Raw genomic sequence first — 13,262 nt, 5'->3', positions numbered from 1 at the left:
GTGGACAGGCCCTGGCAGGGATCCAGGAGACTGGGGCATCCCTTCTAGCGGCCACTGACTCATTCACTGTAGGTCCTCACACGAATCTCTCCCCTTCTTTGAGGATTGGTGTCAAAGGAAGGGTGCATAAGAGCTGCTTCCCAACCCTGCCTGCACAGTAGTCCCCTGGGAAGCTTGACAAACTACGGCGTCTCAGCCCAGGGTAGTTTTAATGTGAATTTTTCTCATTAGGAGCAAGATTGATCATCTTTTCAGCTGTTTAATGATCTTTCTTTCCTTGATCTGTTCTCATCTCTTTGTCCATTTTCCTATAGGGTAACTGGTCTTAACTTTTAGCAGTTTTTATTTGCGGCATAAGTTGCAAATATTTTCCCTACTTTGTCACCTTTTTTTCCACTTTAAAACCACTTGGTTTTAGGAAACCATTTTATGGAAATCAATAGGCAAATGTAGGAAGTAGTTATAAGATTTTCTAGCTTTCCAGGGTGCCTGGGTGGCTCAGTTAGAAGACTCTTGATCTTGAGGTCGTGAGTCTGAGCCCCACATTGGGTGTAGAGATTACTTAAATTAAAAAAAAATATATAAGGAAAAATATTTTATAGTTTTCTTTCTGAATAAAACCAACGTCCAAGTCTTTCCTTTCCCTGTTTTTTTAAAATTGAGTCAAAGATCAACTCTGGTCTCTTATAATGAACATCTGTAGTTTCTGTCTATTTAGCATCTTTCTTCCTGGGGTGGGTGGGGGGAATCCATCTATGTGTGTTGGGCAGAGATAATCCAGGTCTGGCCAAAGTATTCAGCCCTCTGGCTACAGCAGCTGATTATGGGATGGGCACAGGAACCAAGCCCCACCAAGTAGGCCTTCCTAAGAACTTTTCTGTTAAGCTAATAAGTTGTGAGTCATGGGTTGTTACACCTACTACTTGGGAGAAAGCCTGTCCAAGAGATAGAAAGAAGGGGGAAAAGCCACACACACATACACACACACACACACACACACACACACACGACTGAACCTGTGGATTTGGCCAGTCCACCCTGAAGCAAACTAAATCTTAACCTGTTTTATACACTCTCTTCTGTTGTCTCAGGCAGTTTGATTCATGTTTCTATCACTTGCAACCAAAAGATTTGTTTTGTGTTCAGAAAAGTATTTGACATTATTTTTCCCAAATCCCCTCTGTTACCTCTTGAGGCCAAAACTCTCTTCCTTCTCGTTGGTCTTCCAGATAATCACGAATGATGTTTGTTTTCTGCAGAAACAGGCCCATAGAATTGGCACATTCTACATCTTCACCAACCAGGGGGTCCTCTAACTCTGAGGCTGAGAACAGACGGGAAAGGCCAATTCCCACTAGCCCGGCGACATAGTGACAGTACTGTAAAAGATTATTTTTAAAGTACTTTAATATGTATTTACTGACATGAAAACAGTAAAGATCATTAACTACAAAACAAAAGCAAAAACAAAAACAGCTTCCAAACAGAAAGTACAACATCTCATTTTGATTCAGACACAAATATACACTATGGACATATAAGGAATAAAAAAACATCCAAAAAGGATGTGCACAAAAGATTTAATCAAAGCGATCTCTGATCTCTGGCTGGTGAGATGTTTTTATTTGTTTCACCTGCATTTTCTGTATTGCTACTGTGAACATGCATTACTTCTAGAATAAAAGGTTACTGAAAAAATAAACTAGTACAGTAAACTTTTTGAGATCTAAAATTGAGAGTGAAGGCCATAGGGAATTAGGAATATTCTAATAGAAACTAGAATACTAAGTAGAGTTTAATCTTGAAGACATTTAGAGATCTGGCAGTGTCTCAAAATCTTCATTATACAGAAGAACAAAGTACAACCACTATGTTCTCGACACTGTTTTAAGCACTCTGCATATTCAGTCCTCACAAACACCTTTATGAGGCACGTATTATTTTTAAAAAAATTTTAATGTTTGTTTATTTTTGAGAGAAGACAGAAGAGCAGGGGAGGGGCAGAGAGAGAGAAAGAGAAGATCCAAAGCAGGCTCTGTGCTGACAGCAGAGCCCAATGCAGGGCTTGAACTCACGAACCGTGAAATCATGACCTAAGCTGAAGTCAGACACTGAACCGACTGAGCCACCTAGCACCCTGAGGCATGTATTATTATTACCACCATTTTAGGAAGCTGGGACAGAAAAGAAGTCAGTTAATTGTCCAAGATCACTCATCTGAGAAGTCAGAGGCCAGGGACTCAAAGCCAGGTGGTCTGGCTTAAAGGCAGGCTTTAACAATTTCGATAAAACTGCCTCTCCTCAAAAGAGATCTTGGCAAACGTCATTCTTAATCATCAAAGACTTTTTCTCCATAAAAGTGGCTTGTCAAAGCTATCCTCTCCTGAGAAGAGTATTGCAAGACAACTTAATGCAATACTCTTATGAAACAAATGTCCATTAGACAATTTTAGAAGTGGAGAGCAGTTAAAGGTACACTCTGGGGAGGACATTAGGAAGGGTAAACGTTAGGGAAAGACCACAGAGGAGGGTCTTTGGTTGAAAGTAACACAAAGCCAGAGACCAATCAAGGGGCACAATGAAACGGCAAAAAGAATGCACTCGGAATACGGTCTAGGAAAGGAAGAATCTGGAAAGAGTAAAGATATGCTAAAATTAGACAGAAATGAGCTGTGGGAAACTATAAGAAATTTCTAAAGAACTACTAGAAATTTAAAAACATGAGTACATCCATAGAGCTGTCCAAGGAAAAGTATATTTTAAGATAATGGTTCTTTGGGTAGAAATATTCCTAGAATAGAGGTAGTCCTCCTCCTCCACAGTTAAAGAGAGAGGGGGAAATCATTAAAAGTACTGATCTAATCAGAACTTGTATTCAACAACCGATCATTAGGTTCCCTGTGTAGATCTGCAGGGCAGAAAAGGAAGTTACCATGCAGCTAATGAGTGCTGATTCTTGGCCAGGAGTTTTTTTAGCTTTAACTTTAAATCGATCAACTGATAGCCCAGCAGCAGTCACAGGCATGCTCATCTGGAGAGCATAAGCCAGCAGTTCCAAAGACGCTGCCAGCAAGTTTTGACGACTGAAGGATTAAGAGGCCGGACTTTGGACCTACACTCACCCAATGCATATGTATGCAGTTTGTGTCTCTTCTGAGATCCCAACCTAAATACCATTAAAGATACAAAATACATACACAATTAGATGATTAAAATGTCTTTGCCTCCACTAGGGTGATGAAGAAGGCTCACAAACACCATGCCTATGGAAAATGGGCAAGACCTGTCCCTTCTATCCTGTATTCTGATGTTTACTTTAGTCCCCAGAGTCAATTAAGTCACTTTGTCTAGAAAAACACTCTCTCCCTGCCCCCTACTCCTACCCTGGCTAATATCCTACTCAGCTGCTGCTCAGGAATAAACTCAGGCCAAATAAAAGCCATTATAATTTTATCTGCCACATCATCTGCTCTCATAGCCCTTTCCAGCTACTCTGTCTCCTGAAGAAGATAACCTCATCCATGTGAGGTCTCCCACCGCTAATCCCCACGCACACCCATTTATAACCGCCATAGGAATTGGGGGAGGGAGGTCAAGAAACTTGGAATATCTCATACTGTGTTAATTCTGTAAGGAGATGATGGGAAAGAAAAAGGTAAGGTGTTGGAGAGGTGCTCACTCCTCAGCACAACACACCCAAGATCCAAAGTCACTATCTTTGGTTTCTCATTAAACTTGTTTTTGTTTCTAAGGAAACACACATACAATTTAACAGTTTGAGGGATGCCTACTTCTTGGGTAGGGGCACTTGGATGACTCAGTCCGTGAAGCATCTGACTCTGGATTTCGGTTCAGGTCATAAGCTCACAGTTTGCAAGATTGAGCCCCACAGTTCGTGAGATCGAGCCTCTGGGTATCAGCATAGAGCCTGCTTGGGATTCTCTCCCTGCCCCCATCCCTCCCCTCCTCATGCTCTCTCTCTCAAAATACATAAACTTTAAATAAATGAATGAATAAATAAATAAATAAATAAACAAATAAATGTAATCTTGTGTTAAGATGGAACTGGAGAAAGGATTCAGATACTAAGGTGTGTACATATACACATGTACTCAGAAACGGAAAAAGAGAAAATAATAAAAAAAAAAATTTTAAGATATGAAAACCACTGATATCTTTATACTACATGAAGCAATTTAGCCATTTATCTAAAATATCACAGCGAGTCAGAGACACTTTTAGAAGCTTAACATCTGTACCCCTGGGGCAAGTTCTATCTACTTTGGCCTGACTTACTGGTAAACTCCTTCTAGGGCATGGATTAGTTCAAGTATTCAAGGATAAGCCCCTATATTAAGTGTTTATGATGAGCCATTCAAACTAAACAGATGGGTTGTAAAAGCAGAAAATCTGGAACGGGTAGACAACTTTATCCCTCTTTCTAAACTTGACAGTGAACACCCTCAGCTCTGTCTCACGTACCACACACCAACACTGCTTTGTAACCGCTCACCTTGTCCCACTCCTGTTCGGATGTCATGTGTTTATCCAAAAACTCCGCCATCCCAAATCCCATTCTCCGGCAAATGTCAACAATCACCGTTTGATATTTCTCAGCCAGATTTCTGAACTCGAGGGAGATCTGAAATAGAAATCACACAAAAAACAGAGAAAATGTGAAACATGTAGGTACATTGGGAACCAACATGGTTACCTATAGATTGTAAAACAAAGCAATAGTGGAACCCATTAAGGCTCCCAAATGATTCATCTATAAGCCTAACATCTAGGTTATGCTAGTCTATATACTGAATAATAAACTCAGAAATTTTATATTTATTAAAATAGAAGGGTCTAAAAATGCTAAGATTTCTACACTCAAAAGAAAATTCAAAATCTCACAACATGCTCATCTTTCCATTATATAATAAGTAAGATGCCTCAATATAGAGTAGGCATAAACATAAGAATTTTAGGAAGAATGCCCCATTTTAGACAAACCTCATGGGATGGGAGACTCATTCCTGCAAACATGTATCAAGCACTTCCCCCACAACAAGCGCTGTTCTAGGCAATGGGGATACACAGCCTTGGAAAGGACCAGAAACTCATGCCCCTGTACAGTTTACTGAGGAGATCAGCCAACCACTTTCTATCATCAATTCCCAAATTTCTATCTTGACGTTATCGTGTCTCCCCTCTAGAAGGCTATACATTTTAATTCCTCAAACAACTCAATTTACCCCAACCTGAGGCATGCTACCCAACATTTTTTCCCATAGCCCAAACTCTAATGTAGAAATCATACTGATATTTTTTAAATTCACTGCTATTATACAAACGTCCTAAGTTCAAAGAAGTGTTTACAGGTGATCAAAACACAATATGGAAACACCATGAAACTTCATAAAATGCTACAAAATATTAATAGAGGCAACACACAATACTGAAAACAGTTAACAGACTTTATTAATCATCAGAAGTGTGAGAATGACTTGGTCTATGTTTGCAGAAATGTTAGAAAAACTTGTTCAAGAAACACCTATACGTAAGGACCTGAGGAAAAACCAGCTGGTGGCACAGCACGGGATTCAGAGGCCGAAGATATTTTACCATTACTCTGAATAACATAAACTGTTAAACCCCATAAGTCCGGGGTGCCTGGGTGGCTCAGTCGGTTGAGCTCAGGTCATCATCTCTCGGTTTGTGAGTTCAAGCCCCACATCAGGCTCGCCACTGTCAGTGCAAAAAAACCTCCCTCTCCCCCCAAAAATAAAAATTGAAATTAAAAACAATCCCAAAAGTCTATAAAATCAATCTAATCTTTCCAGAACAGCTGGAAGACAAAGCCAAAAAGTCATTTCTATTACGGACTGAAACAAATGAGCAACTCTATCAAAGGGCATCTGAATCCCTGAATCTCCTTAGGACCCCATCCTTTCAACAGATCCTTGACTAGGTCATTCTGTTTATGAGAACAAAGACCAGTGAGGTGAGGAAAGAGGAGGGGCTTAGATTCTTAAAATCAAGCACACCAAAAGAAACACTTCACTGCTGACTGTGAACCATCCCCTTCAACAACTTTTTGGGACTTATCATTATCTAATTATAGAATTCAAAAAATGAAAACAAAAATATCTAGGAGGGCGCATGGGTGGCTCAGTGGGTTAAGGGTACAACTTCAGCTCAGGTCATGATCGCACAGTTCATGAGTTCAAGCCCTGCTTTCTGGCTCTGTGCTGACAGCTCAGAGCCTGGAGCCTGCTCCGGATTCTGTGTCTCCCTCTCTGTCTCTGTCTCTGTGTCTCCCCTGCTCATGCACGGTCTGTCTCTCTCTCTCTCTCAAAAATAAACAAACATTAACGACAACAAAAAAAAGGGTGATAGTGAAGAGCCCTATGTTTTCCCAGACACCTGAGGGAGGGAGAGCACTAAGGGGCTCCTCCGTGCTTGGCACCCAGTTTCACATACTCTCTAGGAGCAACAGCAAGCTCTGTTGAGTGAAATGAGCCACAAGGACGGTTTTTGTTTAAATATTTATTCATTTCTGGGAGAGCACAAGTGGGGGAGGGGCAGAGAGGCGGTCAGAAGATTTGAAGCAGGCTCTGCGCTGACAGCACAGAGCTTGAGACGGGGCTCGAACTCATGAACTGTGAGATCATGACCTGAGATGAATTCAGACACTCACCCAAATGAGCCACCCAGGCGCCCTGAGCCATGAGGACTTTTTACTGTCCCTCCAGGTAACTGTGTTTCACAACTACAGATTTCTAGGTCCTTGAGTCACACTCAAGGATAGCATGGTGAATCCGCTCGTATAATGGAGAAAGGCCAAACACCAAAGTAGGGGTCAAGGGTAGCAAGACATTTCCATTAACCTATACTAAAAATTCCCTATAAACTTCAGGACGTTATGATCAAAACACCGGGTAATTCTACCTTCGCTTATTTGCCAAGTCCTGTTTTTGACCAATTTTTAAAAAGGCAGTAAATGGGGTGCCTGGTGGCTCAGTCGGTTAAGCGTCTGACTTCAGCTCAGGTCAGGATCTCACGGATCATTGAGTTTGAGCCCCACATCAGGCTCTCCGCTGTCAGCCCAGAGCCTGCTTCGGATCCTCTGTCTCCCTCTCTCTGCCCCTCCCCTGCCTGCATGTTTTCTCTCTCTCTCAAAAATAAAATAAATATTAAAATATATAATAAAAAATAAAAGAGCAGTGAAATATGCCAGTGATTAAATATTAAAACTACATTAACAGAAAATCATACAAATAGTAAATCACTAATGAAATATACTTTGTAACTAATTCACAGCTCAATAAATATTATTATTGCTATTATCATTTAAAAATAACCCCATGTTATCTTGAAGACTGCTAGTTTCCACTAGTACCAGGTGAAAAAGATATCTCATCCATAATGTACAATGAGAGTTCTAGAAAGCCTGACTTTCAAGTATTGACCACTAAAGCATAAAATACCAGGTTCAATCTCAAGGCACACACATTGAGGAAGTGTGCACTTAGACAGAACTCTCTGTCTAGGCTTATGCCTAAAATCCACACTGCCTGGGATGAAAGTTATCTTAAAATTATCAGTCGCTTGTTAAACGAGTAACTTGTGAAACAGTACGTTCTGTTCTCCTGCCTTGACAGAGATACCTCCACAACAGCCTGAAGGCCTCAGGTGTGAATTTACAATTCCCTCAGGACTTGGTTCCGAAATGCAGCAGGGCAGACCGCTGATCCCACTCCCAGGATGCACCCACTATGTCCAGCACGAGGAGGCCTAGGGGTGCGGTGGCTCAGGGAATTGAGGGTAGGGAATTCCAGACACTCAGAGCACAGTCTAGAAGGGGAGCTGCATCAGTTCTTGGCACCCCCCCCCCACCCCTTTGAGAGTGAGGAGCCCCCCTTTTGCCTCAGAGTAGGGCCTTCCTTGCTTCAGTCTAAGAGCAGTACTGTGCGGGGCACCTGGGTGCCTCAGTCGGTTAAGCGTCCGACTTTGGCTCGGGTCATGATCCCACAGTTTGTGAGTTTGAGCCCCGCATCCAGCTCTCTGCTATCAACTTGGAGCCCGCTTGAGATCCTCTGTCTCCCTCTCTCTCTACCCCTCCCCCACACCCTCTCTCTCAAAAGTAAATAATAAAACATAAAAAAAGAAATGGCTGTGTGCCATGTCTAAGAAAGAGCAGTACTGTGTGAGTGAGGCCAAGTTATCTATTCTGCCTTTAGGCCCTTGCCCAAAACTGACTGTCTGCCTAACCAGACGGCTTTACCTTTCAAATTGTGCATCTCATTTCAAGGAGATGGTGGGAGAGATCAGCATGTGCACAAACCTTTCCTTAAGAAAGTAAGGCACCATGAATTTCCATATATTTCTATCTCAATCGAACAAAAGGCTGAAAGGACCTCCAATTCAAAATTACACTCTCACAGGGCGCCTGGGCGGCTCAGTCGGTTAAGCGTCTGACTCTTGGTTTCAGCTTAGGTCACGATCTCATGGTTCATGAGTTCGAGTCCCGCATCAGGCTCTAGGCTGACAGCACGGAGCTTGCTTGGGATTCTCTCTCTCTGCCCCTCCCCTGTTCACTCCCTCTCTTTCTCTCAAAATAAATAAACCTTAAAAAAATTAAAAAACAAAACAAAACACAGTTACTCTCTCACAAAACACCTAGCTCCCATAGATTTCACATTCATAAGGATATAAAGGGTTAACAACAGCAAAATAATGATGCCTGGCCTGTACTCTCTGCTCCCTTCTCCTCTTCCAGGGCTAATCTCTGCTTTCAGGACAGTAGTGCCTGTCAGCTCTCACTCTACTCCCCAACACAGGAAAAGATAGATTTAATGCTGCAATTTTCTTAAACAAACTGTCGTTTTTCCATTGCAATGCAGTATTTATAAAGGAGAAGATTTTGGTTTTCTAAGCATATTGGAATTATGTAAACATTTATCAGCTCTACCCCCCAAAAATTATTCTAGCATTCACACATTTTCGTATCTATTTTTGCTGAGTGGATAGGGGCACCTTGATTTTTAAAATACCTATGACATTTTCCCATGACTAGAAATTATTTGTTATGAATTTACTCAAGTCAAAAGTAGTTTGGAAGGTTTTTTTGGTTTTGGAGGCTCTAGCTAGAATATCACTTTTTAAAGTGAGAATACACATCAATAATAAAGGCTCTGGGAGCAGGGTGCCTGGGTGGTTCAGTTGGTTAAGCATCTGACTTCGGCTCAGGTCATGATCTCACAGTTTGTGGGTTCAAGCCCCACATCAGGTCCTGTGCTGACAGCTCGGGGCCTGGAGCCTGCTTCGGATTCTGTGTCTCCCTCTCTCTCTGCCCCTTCCCCGCTCGCACTCTCTCTCTTTCTCTCTCTCTCAAAAATAAACAAATAAATAAAGGCTCTGGGACTCTGTCTGCAGCACTTTCTCTGCATTAGTGGAGTGTCACAAGCTCATCAGTGAATGTCTGTGGATTTCCAGTCAGAGGAAACCCAAGCTCTGCTCATGTGAGAGGTATCCTGGGAGAGCCAAATCACTGGTACCCTCTCTAGGTGAGAGCTCTAATTCCTCACCTAATTATGCGTCCCAGGTTCTTCTTCCTCTCTTGTATCATAGCAGTGCACTGGATCGGCTCCACCTAATAATTCCTCACAGACTTTTTCTTTTGGTTTGAATCATACCGTATTTTATTTTTGTCTTTGACAGTGAAGGTATGATCTCAGTACTCTGAAATAGCCCTTCCTCACCCAAGGAGTGTCTCAAACATTCTTCTGTAATGGGTGGATTCCTTGCCTCCCCACTGGAATATAGACCTGTTTCAATGGCAACAGCCACGTGAGGACTATTCTTCCCCCCAGATTCTAGAAATTGTGCATAAAAAGAAGGGCTTCTTTGGGCTCCTAGAGAACATGAGACTTTGCTAAATCAAACCTTTATTTATAAGATATGAAAGAAACACTTATTTGTGTGATAAGACATGCAAATTCCAGAAAAGACCTAATGACACATGTAACATAAACTTGTCAATTTTCTAAAGCTCAAGAGTTTAATTATAACCCACTTTACTCCAACAGAATGGACTAAACACCTAGTATTTATAGAATACTTAGTATGCAGCAAGCAATCTTCTAAGTACTTTATTTTCATTTATTTATTTTATTTTAGAGAGGGAGCGTGAGTGGGAGAGAGGGGCAGAGGGAGAGTGGGAGAGATAGACAGAGAGAGAGAGAGAGACAATCTGAAGTAGGCTCCACCCTCAGCATGGAGCCCAATGCTGGGCTCTGTCTCATGACCCTGGGATCATGACCTGAGCTGAAACCAAGAGGTGGACACTCAACCAACTGAGCCATCCGGGTGTCCCTAAGTAATTTATATATGTGAACTTATCAATCCTGAGAGCTCTTAACTTTACAAATGAGGAAACCAAGGCACAAAGGCCATAAGTGGCAGGGCATCATTGTGCTTGTCAGTCCTCACCCCAGCTGCTAAGAGCCTGCTCCCTACCCCATGGCGACTACCCATCAAGAACAACATCAAGAACAACACATCCACACTACCAGGTTAAGGGTACCAGAAGCCTTCGGCTGTATTACATGGCAACAGGTTTTGTGAACGAGCCTGAGAATCCATCTTTTACCACACTGGATTTAGAATGTAACTTTCTGAAGAAGGAAATACTGGACTTCCGAGCAACATACTGGTAACAATAATAGAAGCTAACACCATTCTAACCTGTGTTAAATCTTAGAAATCTCACAGCAATACTATGGGTAGGTAGATATTATTATTATCTCTATAGATGAAGAAACTGACATTTAGACAGGCTACATCACTAAGCACCGGTTACTAAGTGGAAGAGGTGGCAGTCTGGCTTCAGAGTCTTGGCTACCAGAGTTCTCACCCAGCACAGTATATGACACTGTCCTCAGACTGCTTATTTACTGCTCTCTCCAGGTATGGGGGCTAGCCGCCAACTATATCATCAGTTATCAACACAACCATAGGCAGAAGACATTTGTAATTCCACTACCGTTGGGAAGTCCTCTAGCACTTGTCGATCCTTGTCCTTGCTCTCCATATACCGCCAGTCTGGTTCATAAAGGTAAGAGTGGAAGTTGCGCAACAGTGGGACCTTTTTTTCTACACTGATGGTCATGTCATCTTCCAGAGTGTCCAGAGCCCGGAGGACCAGATAAAATATGCATATCGCATGGCTGTAAAAAATGGAAGAACTATTAATGTAACAGATAAACATCCAAAGATACGTATTTTAAAATAACATGTCATGAATGCAAACCTCCTATAGCCTTACCTCTAAAGAAGTCTGAAAGGAGAGCCAAACCCTTTTGTACTTAATGAGCCATCTCAGCTTTCTTTTCTTAGATGAGAGCAATGGACTTCAGTGGTTTATTTATAAAACACGAAATAAAAAACCTAGCAGCTGGATGTCACAACTACTCCCAGAATGAGTTACATTTAACTACTGTAGAACAACCATACAAAGATCAGCAAACCAAGTGTTTACATGGAACAAATATTTTGCAGATTAAAATGTCAAAAGATGCTATAACTTCTCGGTATAAATGCTATCATACACCAAGGCAATTGGTCTAGGTTCATGTATGCAGCCTGCACAGCAGCAACTTGGGAAGAATCAACCCCATATACTAGAATTGCAAAGCAGCATAAGGGAAGCCAAGAAAAAAAATGCATGACCTCCTCAGAGACAGGTTGAGCTGCCAGGACTAAAAAAAGTTAATAAACACCACCATCCACTCCCCCGCCCTTCCTCCCCGCTTCCCTGAAGCTGGGCCCACAGGGCAACTACTGGATGGCTAACTGCCTGGAAGGGCATTCTAAAGTAAATACATGGGTGTTCCAACGAGACATTGCCTTCACTCAGGTGGGGCATGAGTGGGGCGCGTTCTAGCTGAGCCACAAACGGAGACTGCAATGATAGGGACTGTCAGAAAGTAGCTTCGAGTGGCTCAAAGTCCCCTGGAAAAGCCTTCTTGCCCCAAGCAAAAAGCAGCTGTCTGGCCACTCACCGCATTTCCCCATCCAGCGCCTCGATGACAGCTGCGAAACTGCGACTAGTCTGATTGAGATACTTGTAGCAAGTTTTCAAGCTGCTGCTGAGCGAATCCTGCGGGCAGAGAAGACACACGGCGGTGGGAGACGCGGCGGAGCAGGAGTGGGAATGGGGCAGGCGGCCGGCCACCGGCGGGCTCCGCAGCCTGCCGCAGACGCCTTCTCCGCGCGGCCAGTCCTTGGAGGGCCAGGCGGCGGGAGGCAAGGGGCAGCCGCGTGGCGGGGAGCCCGCGCCCGTACCCCGGGGCGCCGCGGCGGGGCTCAGCACAAAGGTCCGCTTGAACAGGGACATGGCCTTGGTGCCGCAGGCAGCTGCGGCCATGGAAATCGCAGGGCTGGCGTAGAATTTTTCCTCCATAGACCCGAGCCGATCCGGGAGGCGCGCCCCAGAGGGCGGGGCGGGCTCTCCCTCCACCCCACCAGGCCAGCGCGGTAGGCCCAGCGGCTGCGGGCCTCCGCCCGCCCCGCCCACCCAATCGGGAGGGGGGGGGGGCACCACCCTCCTGAGGTCAGCCCCGCCCCCGCGGCCCCAGGCGGGAGACCCCTCCACCACCCCCACCTTCCTCCCGGTCTTCCCCGAGTCCGCAGAACCCACTGATGGCTGGCGGAGCCCTGTCCCCTCGGCCAAGCTGGCTTTTCCTCCTGATGACAGAACCTCTCCTTGACCAAAGTTAAGTCGGGCTCTCTGAACCTTACATTTCTGTGCTTGTGCCTATCCCCGCAACGCCCAAATTTAGCAATAATCCGGCTACCGATCACCTTGACCGTCCTGCAGGGTTCCTCATCTCCCATCATCCCATCGCTCTGGCCTGCCTCCAGCAAGAATCCGTTTAGGTTAGATCCTTTAGCTAGAACGCCCCTCACCCCAGATGTTTCATCTCAGTCATTTTCCATCCACCAACCCCTTCACTCTGCTCCTTGGCTAGAAATCCCCACTCTTCCTTGTCGTATTCGAAATTGAGCCCAAGTCTACACTGGGGTCTCTTTTCCCCTTTAGTTTTTCTGAATAAAACCTGTTTCTCGCACTTTACTGTCCACCTCTGGCTTTTAACACCTGTTGAACGTCTTCTATCCCCTGGAAAGCTAGCTGTTACTTTTAATATTTCTAATCCTCTTTCTCTTTCAAACTAGTGAGCTGTAATGAGCTGCTTCCTGAACTTTACTCT

General features: G+C 43.8%; 1 protein-coding gene across 3 annotated transcripts in view; it reads right to left on the bottom strand.

Moving 5' to 3' along the window:
- The window catches only part of FDFT1 (farnesyl-diphosphate farnesyltransferase 1), a 39,532-nt gene that overhangs the window by 17,656 nt on the left and 8,614 nt on the right, over positions 1-13,262 (bottom strand). Inside the window, exons 2-5 of one of the 3 annotated variants that reach the window (XM_045462464.1) lie at positions 12,054-12,151; positions 11,036-11,219; positions 4,514-4,642; positions 1,188-1,379 (exon numbers count right to left, since the gene is read on the bottom strand). In XM_045462464.1, coding sequence (XP_045318420.1) covers positions 1,188-1,379; positions 4,514-4,642; positions 11,036-11,219; positions 12,054-12,151 — 603 coding nt within the window. Of the gene's footprint in view, positions 1-1,187; positions 1,380-4,513; positions 4,643-11,035; positions 11,220-12,053; positions 12,521-13,262 lie in introns of those variants that run through there. The other 2 variants (XM_045462463.1, XM_045462462.1) reach the window with 2 other exon arrangements.

Source organism: Leopardus geoffroyi, chromosome B1, assembly GCF_018350155.1.
Source record: "Leopardus geoffroyi isolate Oge1 chromosome B1, O.geoffroyi_Oge1_pat1.0, whole genome shotgun sequence".
In the NCBI taxonomy this organism is placed as follows: Eukaryota; Metazoa; Chordata; class Mammalia; order Carnivora; family Felidae; genus Leopardus; species Leopardus geoffroyi.
Note: the sequence above shows the minus strand (reverse complement) of the source record. Positions and strands in the feature narration are given on the sequence as shown.